The sequence below is a fragment of the Myotis brandtii genome, unplaced genomic scaffold, assembly GCF_000412655.1.
Source record: "Myotis brandtii unplaced genomic scaffold, ASM41265v1 scaffold1093, whole genome shotgun sequence".
In the NCBI taxonomy this organism is placed as follows: domain Eukaryota; kingdom Metazoa; phylum Chordata; class Mammalia; order Chiroptera; family Vespertilionidae; genus Myotis; species Myotis brandtii.
Window position 1 is genome coordinate 255,007 of NW_005353721.1, and position 10,534 is coordinate 265,540.

General features: G+C 41.5%; 1 protein-coding gene across 1 annotated transcript in view; it reads left to right on the forward strand.

Annotated features, from left to right (window-relative positions):
- The window catches only part of STXBP6 (syntaxin binding protein 6 (amisyn)), a 272,739-nt gene that overhangs the window by 211,871 nt on the left and 50,334 nt on the right, over positions 1-10,534 (forward strand). Inside the window, exons 3-4 of the mRNA XM_005857266.2 lie at positions 402-532; positions 1,647-1,812. Coding sequence (XP_005857328.1) covers positions 402-532; positions 1,647-1,812 — 297 coding nt within the window. The remainder of the gene's footprint in view (positions 1-401; positions 533-1,646; positions 1,813-10,534) is intronic.

Below are 10,534 nucleotides of genomic sequence, written 5' to 3' on the forward strand. Positions count from 1 at the left end.
ACACACACACACACACACACACACACACACACACACACACACACACACACACACACACATATATATACACACACTAGAGGCCCAATGCACGAAATTCGAGCAAGAGTAGGCCTTCCATCCCCTGGCTTCCCTTTGGCATCTGGGACCTGGGCTTCGCTCTGGCCGCCAGCAGGCACCTGGGACCCGGGCTTCCCTCCAGCCCCAGCTTCATCCAGAAGGACATCTGGAATGACATTCGGTCTAATTAGCATATTACCCTTTTATTATTATAGATACATGTATAGGTATTTTTTTCTTCTCTCATTCTCATTTTGCATATGCATGTATGTGTGAGATAGAAGCCCACTGACAGGAAACAAACCAACCTGCACACCCACTAATCTGTGGCCTTTTCTTGGCAGTGACAAACAAGAAACCTACACAGGCGTCCATTACGAAGGTCAAACAGTTTGAAGGTTCCACGTCGTTCGTGCGGAGATCACAGTGGATGCTCGAGCAGCTTCGCCAGGTTAATGGCATCGATCCTAATCGGGTGAGTGCCCTGTGGAGTATTGAGCGAAGGTGGTCTCTTCACACGACAACTCTTTTATTAACTTTGGCGGTGGTGATGGTTGTCTGAATCGTTTTTCTCTGTTTCAGTTACACAAATAAGACTTTCTGATTTCTATACCCTTCTTATGGGGGATTATAAACCTTTTCATCATGTTTGATGCAGGTACCTAAGGGGATGCAGGTTGAAGAATTGCTATGTCTAGTAATATGTTTATCAGCAAAATGCAAAGACCAGAATTCAGATTCATGTCCATGGCTATCAATATGAAAAGCCATGTTTCTCTAAGCTTCATTTATCTCCTCATGCCACCAATTTATTTATTTACTTAAATAAATAAATCCTTAAAAGTTTACGAATCTATTGTATTTAATATGAGAAAAAAAATTTTATAAGTATTTATTCAAAGTAGATCCTCCCCTTTTGCTCACATGCATTTACCATATAAAATGTCAATAATGAAGAAAAAGAAAATGTAAATTGTCACTATATGCTAAAATAATGAGGAGGAATCTTTTCCTGTCAAAGATTAGGGGCAAGATTACTATGGGTTAGTGCTGAGAACCTGAATGAATTATGTCCCAAGTAATTGGGAAGATGATATGTAGTCTGAATTCTGACACAGGTCAATGTGTGGTAGGCTACAGGGACTTCTGTGATACTAGCTTCCTAGAGACATCTTTAAATACTGTAAGATTTGGAGTTTACTTGATAAACAGAGAAAGGTGGATTGTCCATGCACCTGGGTGCTAATAAAGATGAGCTTTGCCTAGCTGGTGTAGCTCAGTGGTCGAGCATTATCCCATGAACCAAGAAGTTACTGGTTGGATTCTCGGTCAGGGTTGTGGGCTTGATCCCCAGTAGGGGGTGTGTAGGCAGCACCTGGCCAATGTTGCTTTCTCATCAATGTCTCTATCTCTCTCTCCTCTCCCTTCCTCTTTCTCTAGAAAATCTATAAAAACATAGTTTAAAAAAAAATGAACCTTATGATTAGTTTTGAAAGATGTTTTGCCTTTATGAGTCTTTTGTTGGGCATAAGATTGAAGCAGCAGTTTTTATACATTGAGATTAGTAGTTATTTCACTGTTTTTTCCAGGATTCTGCAGAGTTTGATTTGTTGTTTGAAAATGCTTTTGACCAGTGGGTAGCCAGCACAGCCTCAGAAAAATGCACCTTCTTCCAGATCCTCCACCACACCTGCCAGAGGTACCTCACGGACAGGAAGCCGGAGTTTATTAACTGCCAATCTAAAATCATGGGAGGTGAGTGGGCATTTGTGTGACTTCAGTCATCCTGTTGCCTTAGACTCACTTTTTAAAAAGTTAGGTGTTCCACAGCATAAAAACAAAACAAAAACAAACAAACGAAAAGAATCAAGGTGCTAGACTGCATGAGAACCATTTTGGGGAGTTCACTGTATGTTCAATCTAAACACAGTGGTGTATTTTCATACTTATCCAAAAGCTGGTGTTTTTAGAAGAATGAGCCACTGAGCTAAGATTGTTTCACTATAAGAACAAACCTGTTCCTTTACTAGAAATATCTTTCAGTTTGGTTTCTTTACTACCATTCCTATAATTTTATTGCAGAATGCTGTTTTCCAGGTTGCTTTTTCCTGATATTTCTCAAGATACTTTACAAATCCTATATAATAAAAGCTTAATATGCAAATAGACCAAACAGCAGAACGACCTGCAGAATGACCGGTCACTATGACACGCACTGACCACCAGGGGACAGGTGCTCAACACAGGAGCTGCCCCCAGGCCCCAGGCCAGCCAAGGTGGATGCCAGCGACCCCCACCCCCTGATCGCCCCACTGGTTGCCCCCCAGATCGGCCCTGATCGCCAGCCAGGCCTAGGGACCCTACCCATGCATGAATTTTGTGCACCAGGTCTCTAGTATTAATATAAAAATTCTTACAGATGTAGTGCCTTTCAAGTAGCGATTAGTCTCACTTTTATTTCTTCAATGGTTTACAGAGCTGGGTTAGGATGAGTGCTGTAAGCCAGCCTTAAGGAGCAAGTACCAGCATTGGCAACTTAATGAGAAACATTTAGGAGGGTGCTTAACACATTTCTTTTAGGAGGTATTTCTTTTTGTGGAATTAAAACTGTGCTAAAAATATACAGGCCTTGCCAATCACTCTGTGAGTTGAAGAAGAGTATATATATCATGGGCTTTTTACTTACCTGAGCTCTTGGTTTGAAGGAATTTTTTAAATGTGCCAACTTTATCAAGTGTCAAATGAAAGTCACATCAGAGACAGTGCATGTTTTCTTTGGGATAGATATCTCTTCATGTGAACATGGGCAGAACAACATTGTTCTCTCCCAGCAACTGCCATGCTCATCATTTTGTCATTAGTCTGCTAGGTGTTGTATGGAGAAGACACTGTGCAACACATAAGTATTCACTGAATTATTCCTATTTCTCTTAAACAGGAAGCTGCTTTTATCATCAGCCCTGAAAGGATGTTTTTAGGCATTCATGTACAGTCATCTTATAGTTTCTCTGTTTAGTCCTAGAAAAAGAAAAAAGAGGTGATGAGTGGTGCCTCTAACTTCAAAGTGGCCACATCCTATGGTACAAAAGTGAAAAATTTAGACATAGATGTTAAAAGGAAAGGGAATATAAAACACTAACCCCTTACTATTTAGAAACTATAATGAGACACAACTTTCTATCATGTCTGTGTCATCAATGTTCATCAAATGAATCCTGCTTTCAAAGTCCAGCCTTAACAGACTTGGCAAAAGGTCAAAGTCCACCAGGCCTAGGACCACGGAAGGCTGCATGACAATGGAAAGTACCTGCTATGAAACATTTTCCCCACCGGTGTCTGTATGGTCAGTAACTTGCTTGGCTAGCCCTTAAGCACTGGGTCTCCTCTAGAACTACTGTGACATTATGAATTTGAAATTTCTGTTGTTCGAACATTCCACTTCTCCCTGTTCTATCCTGAGCACAGAGGGGCCAGAGCAGTGCCATGGAATGACTACATTTCCTCAGGATGGAAACCTGAGCTGGAAACAAGAGGGCCACAGACTCACTCCACTGCCCTTGCAAAGGAAACAAGCCACCTCCCTTGGCTCAGGTTGGGAAGAGTTCAGATGACTCTTCCCCTGCTCCTCCCCTAAGGAATGGCAGTAGGCAGTCCCTCTTCTCTGCTGCCTCTGAAGCTCTCATTTTTTTCTCTCAGAACAGGCCCTTTCATTCTTTTATTCACTCTTGGTTCATCATCCAATTATACAATAAATAAGTACTAAGTACCTGCTATGTGCCAGTCACTGTGCTACGTCCTGGATATGGAAAATAGTTCTATATTTGATCCCTTAATAAGCCCTAATCCCAAATCCCAGATTGGCAGCTCTTCATTTGCCCTCTTGATTATCCTCAGACCTCCCCACACAGTCCCACCAGCTGCTTCTATAAGCCATTGGCCCAGTCCTTCAGATGTCTTCCAGTCCCCTACGAACCCTAAATTATGCGGAGTTGAGACAGGAACCCATATACGCAATGTTGAGTCGTTGCTATGGGTATCAGATAAATCTACAGATTGACTTCCTGTAGTAGATAATAAGTTAATGAGACCAGAATTGGCGCTGCCTTTTGTGACCAAAGATGCATCTCTCATCTTCCTTAGACCTCACTTTTCCCAAGTGTAGTATGTGGGGGTAGACAGTATCTAAAATCCCTTTCAGTCTTGTTTTCAGAATCTATAATTCCTAAGGTGTAGCTTTATTGTGAAGTTTAATCACTTTTTAATTTAAGTATCAAAAGCTTTAATGCAGTTAAATGTTGACTGGCCCTGGATTCCTATGGAAGGCCAAAAAGTTTGAATTAAGCACATTGTAATTCGTTGTCAGCACATGTCCTTCATGAGTATAGTCTGTCTCATAATTGCTTATCCTTGATAACAGTTGTACCAACATGCCCTAATTAATTAGCATGCTGATCAGTCTTTTGTTCTCCCAGTTATCACAAATCCAAAACTTAAAAATTATGTGGTTCTCAGGTCACTACTTTCTGACTCCTTTGACTCTGGGGTACCTACTCCATCTTCAGATCTTCATTTCCTCATCTTTAGATGAGATCTCTTCCTAATTTCACAGTATCTTTTCGTCTCTTCTCAAGTATGGGCCACAAGTCCTAGACACAGTTGTTTTCTGCACTGTGAAAGGCGATAGGTTTTGTGATTTTAGAGAACTGATATGACAATGGAAAGTACCTGCTGCCCTACACCAGGTTCTTTATGTGTTATCCTAGCAGCCTTTAGAAATATAATTTATTATCGTGTTGGTTTGCTGCCCTACACCAGGTTCTTTATATGTTATCCTAGCAGCCTTTAGAAATATAATTTATTATCTTCATTTTACAGAGAAGGAAGTTGGCTCAGAGAGATTATGAAATAGCTTTCTGAGGGTCACATAGCTAGTAAGTGGCAGAGATATTCAAACACAGAGTCACTTTTCTCTAAAAGCACCTTCCTCAGGGCCACTGAGTGCTACGCTCCAGAGAATATCACTGGCATTGTCTTTGGTATGAAAAGTGCCCCCTGGGGTTATACAAGACTTTTGGAAAACATTTCACATTTGTAAGTATTAAAAAAGGGAAGGAAGAAGAGAATGACAGAGACTATAGGTGGTTTTAACTTTTTTTCTAGTTTTATTACAGATATATAATTAAGATAATTCTTAAGTAATTCTTCCCCCTCCTCCCCCAGGAATGAATGAGTCACCAGGGGCCTTTAAAATCATCTCTATTTTTTTTATTTGTTTGTTTTTGTTTATCAGATCTTCATTGTGTTAAAGAAATGAAAGTGAGGCTATTTTAGTGAATGGGGAAGATGATGGAACCCAGGCTGAAAATACCTCTCAGATACTGCCTCTGGTCCAAGCCTGTCATTGGGAAAACTGAGGCCCTGTGAGTTTGAATGACTTTACCAAGATTAGTGGACTGAGAGCAAGTCTGCCTGACTCCCACTGAATCACACTTTTTTAAATACTAGTTCAAATAGGATTATCATTTAAGTATCTAAAATCCCACACAGTTCTTCTCTTGTATGTATTGATTGTGTATATGCCACATGACAGGTTTTTCTTTTTCCCTTGAGGAGAGTCAGTTACACAGGAATGGATTGTATGGAATGTTTGAAGTTCTATCTTCAAACATATTTTCTTATCTCCAGAGGACAGACTGGGAAGCTTTGATCTTCTGATGCTGGTTACAGGATCTAGGAGACACTTGTAAAGTCCAGGAGGCTGAGTGAAGGCCCTCAGACACTGGAAGAGGGCAGGGTGCTCTAAGCAAGTATAAGGAGGAAGCAGTGGTTTCTTCTCATGCCTCTGTCAGCATCTCCTCTTGTCTGGATGGTTGGAGGACCAGTAAGCTAGGACAGAGTCTTCAAGCTGTGGTCATTCCTAGCCTTCATTCTACCTGTTTTTTTTTTAGTTCATTAAATGTCGGTCACCTTCAACAAATGCAAATCTATTCATTTAGTTGCTGGGTCCCTAAGTTACCAAGCATCCTACAGAGATCGAAGGCAGAGGCATGGACCAGTCTGACTGCTGAAATGTGACATGGCGTCATGAATGACAGGGGCCCTAAAAGTGAAGTCTTAGATTCACGTAGATCCTACTTACCTCTTCTGAGATGGTAGCTTTGTTCTCTCTGCTTATTGTAAATAGAGATGATTTCATAGTGTTATTTGTGTGATAACACATTTGCACTTCAAAGATGCCTTGGAGTTAATCACATGTATAGAACTTTAGACTCCAGAAGAGAGACTTGCATTCAACTAATTCATTTCAGAGTACATGCTCTACCTCAAATAGTAGCACCAGTTTAGATAATGGGCATATCACCTTAAGTCAAGGTCCCAAGGGGGATTTTATTGTTTTGTTTCTTCATTTTTTTTAGTAAAATGTGAGAAAATCCTACATGGCTCCCCATTGCTATGTTATTTACACTAAACTTTTGTAGTGATTACTTTTAGTCTTTTTTTTTTACCTAATACTGTGAACTATGGAAATACTTAGTGGTATTTGTAACTTCTGTGTTAGAACCACAAAGTAGATTCTTTGCAAACCTGTTTTTTTTCAATAAGTGATGTAAATCATTTGCAAGAAATAAATGATTTATTCTTCAAGGCAAGGTTCTGTAAGTGGTAGAGGGTACTAAATACTAAAGCATGTCCTAGTATTTTCCTTGAATTCTACGCCCAAACATCCTTGGCTAATTCATTCAATTACCTCTTACTCTTTCACCTGTTTTAATATGAGTCCTCCTTCAGTGAGCCCCACCTATATCATTTGAGGCCCAGTTGTGCACATTTCCTTCTGATTTTATTTTATTTTTTTAAATATATTTTATTGATTTTTCACAGAGAGGAAGGGAGAGGGATAGAGAGTTAGAAACATCGATGAGAGAGAAACATCGATCAGCTGCCTCCTGCACACTCCCCACTAGGAATGTGCACGCAACCAAGGTACATGCCCTTGACCGGAATTGAACCTGGGACCCTTCAGTCCGCAGGCCGACGCTCTATCCACCGGACCAAACCGGTCAGGCTTTCTTCTGATTTTATAAGCATTTACTGAGCACCACATGCTTTGAATATCCAACAACAGAGTAGCCACCTTGGTCAACTTTACTTACCTTTCTAGGGAACATCAGTAAGCATATATACAATTCAATAATGCCAAGCTGATCACGAGCTGCATTTTAAAGGATGGTTAGCAGTTGCCAGATAGACAAGGGCAGGATGAAATTAGCTCTCTCTTATTGCAACAGTTAATGCACACAATTTTATTTAGTGTTTGCTATCATCAGAATTTGAAATGTGGCAGGTTATTTTTCCATAAAACAGGAGATTTTGAAGTGTCATATGATTTTATCATCACCAAGGGTATTTCTTAAGCATTGCCCACTTGTGCACAGCCCTTCAGATGGTGGAATAAGACCCAGACTTCGGAGGCCTATTAGAATTCCAGGGACACATGTCTCGGATGTTTCCTTCAGAGCAGTCTGGCCCTCTGATTGATGTGCTAAAGGAAAACCAAATGGTTTCAATCTGGATTCCCCTGGGATAGAACAGAATCTCAGGATTCAATGTGTGACTTTATATTGTACTTTTCTTCCAAACATTGTAAGGTCATCCTTGGGTGAGATGTGCAAATATTTCACCTGTGAGTGCACTCCATGGGCATGTATCAGGTGAAATAACAAATAAATTATAAAAAGAGCACATGTGTTCATAACAGAGTTCTTATAAAAGAAAAGGTGATCAATATGGTCATTCTTACTCCCCGTATATTAATATAGTACAGTCATATGCTGCATAACAACATTCCGGTTAACAACAGACTGCATATGCAATGGTGGTTCCTTTAGGTTATAATGGAGCCAAAAACTTCATATTGCCTAGTGATGTCATTGCCATCCTAATGTTGTAACGCAACACATTATTCACAACTTTGTGGGGTGCTGGTGTAAAGAAACCTACAGTGCTGACAGTCGTATAAAAGAAGAGCACATAAGATTATGCACACTACATAATATTTGATAATGATAATAAACAACTATGTTACTGGTTTATGTATTTACTATACTAAACTTTTTAATAGAGTGTACTCTTTCCCCTTATAAAAAAGTTTGCTGAAAGACAGTATGCTGTATTAAGCCAGCAGCAGCCTCATACATCTTGTGTTTACCTTGCCTCCTGATTGTATCATTTTCTCCTGTGCTTGATTTACTCTTGTTTGTTTTGTAAATTTAGTGTAGCCTAAGTGTACAGTGTTTATAAAGTCTACAGTACTGTACAGTAATGTCCTAGGCCAGTTGTCGGCAAACTGTGGCTCGCGAGCCACATGCGGCTCTTTGGCCCCTTGAGTGTGGCTCTTCCACAAAATACCAACTTCTGCGCATGGGCCACGAAGTTTCAATCACACTGTATGTGTGTGCCCGCATGTGGTATTTTGTGGAAGAGCCACACTCAAGGGGCCAAAGATCCGCATGTGGCTCGTGAGCTGCAGTTTGCTGACCACTGTCTAGGCTTTCACATTCACTCACCACTCACTCACTGATTCACCGAGAACAACTTCTAGTCCTGCAAGCTCCATTCATGGTCAGTGCCCTAGATAGGTGTGCTTTTTTTTTTACCTTCTACACAATATTTTTACTATACCTTTTCTATGTTTAGGTATGTTTATATATACAAATACTTACCATTGTGTTACAATTGCCTATACTACTCAGTACAGTAACCTTCTGTACAGGTTCGTGGCCTAGGAGCAATAGGCTATCCCATATAGCCTTAGGTGTGTAGTGAGCATTACCATCTAGACTTGTGTGAGTGCACTTTATGATGTTCGAACAATGATGAAATCACCTAACATTGCATTTCTTAGAACACATCTCCATTGTTAAGTGGTGCATGACTGTACTGTAAGGGAATCTGTAATATTTGCTATCATTTTTCTATTTTTTCCTTTGTTTTAATGTTTTCTGTCAGTGAATAATGGCTTTGTGGAATGTGAACCTCACCCTCCTACACATGCTGCACCCAGGGCACATTACAATGAGTTGCTTATTTCTTAAGAATAAAATCATGTCTAATTTTGCCTCTACTTGTGGATGTGTACACACACACATATTAGAGATTATAATTCACATAAGAGTTCAATTCTATTAAAACTACCATAGTGCTACTTCTTGATGTCAACGCAGAAGAGGAGGCCAGGCTGCCTGGCCAATTCACTGAAGTGAGAGAGCCATGCAGTGTTCCCTATAGTAGTTTTTCATATCAAGTGGCGCCCATGTCATAGTTCCTCCAGTGACGATTTTGTTATCCTTGAAGAAATAACAAAATATCGGACTTCAGTTTCACCACAGTACAAACCAGGAAAATGATTCATGAAGATCTTGCCTGAGATTCCACAGCTAATAAGGGATAGAGCTGGTATCAGTCAGGCCTGTCCTCATTCCCATCCCTGACTTCCAGGTTCCCTCAATAAACACAGGTCTTTTCCTTATGTTGATTCAACTAAGCAGAAGAGAGGAGAATACAAATTTAACAATATATAGAGGTAGGCAAATATAGGTTAACTAGAGGCCCGGTGCACGAAATTTGTATACTCGGAGGGAGGGGGTCCCTCAGGTACATGAAATTCGTGCACTTGGCGGGGGGGCGGGGGCGCTCAGTCCGGCCTGGGCCCTCTCGCAGTCTGGGAGCCCTCGGGGAGCAAGCCTAAGCCGTCAGTCAGACATCCTTAGTGCTGCTGCAGAGGCGGGTGAGGTGGGAGAGGCTCCCACTGCTGCACTCGCCAGCCATGAGCCTGGCTTCTAGCTGAGCGGTGCTCCCCCTGTGGGAGCAGACTGACCACCAGGGGGCAGCTCCTGTGTTGTGCATCTGCCCCCTGGTGGTCAGTGCGCATCATAGCCACTGGTCATTCTGCTGTTCAGTCAATTTGCATATTAGCCTTTTATTATATAGGATGATAATAAAAATAAATACAATCCTAATATATAAAAACCCTGGGTTGTAACGACCAGTAACTTCTGAGGTTCGACCAACCGGAAGTCAGTCCTGCAGTCAGATTGCTTCTGCTGCAGGCGCAGTGCCCCAGCACTGACTGCTGAGGGGGCTGTGAATCAGGGCCAGAGAGAGGCCTGAAGAGAGAAGCAGGGACTGATCTGTTGCCTCTGTGGCAGCTTTTGATCAGCACTTGCCTCTCTCTTTCTCTCTCAGTCTAGCCAGCAGCCGTGCCTCCATTTCTCTACAGGCCTCCACCTGGGCTACTGATCAGCACCACCTTTCTGATCAGGCCCCGTTGATAGGCCCAGAGACGCTGATTGGCATAGGAACTGACCAGTCAGAACCAAATGTGGGTGCTGTGAAGAACCAATGGCTGCCTAGGAGGTGGAGCTTTTGATGCTGACTGGCATAGAAACCATCCAATCAGAACCAAATTGGCCAGCAG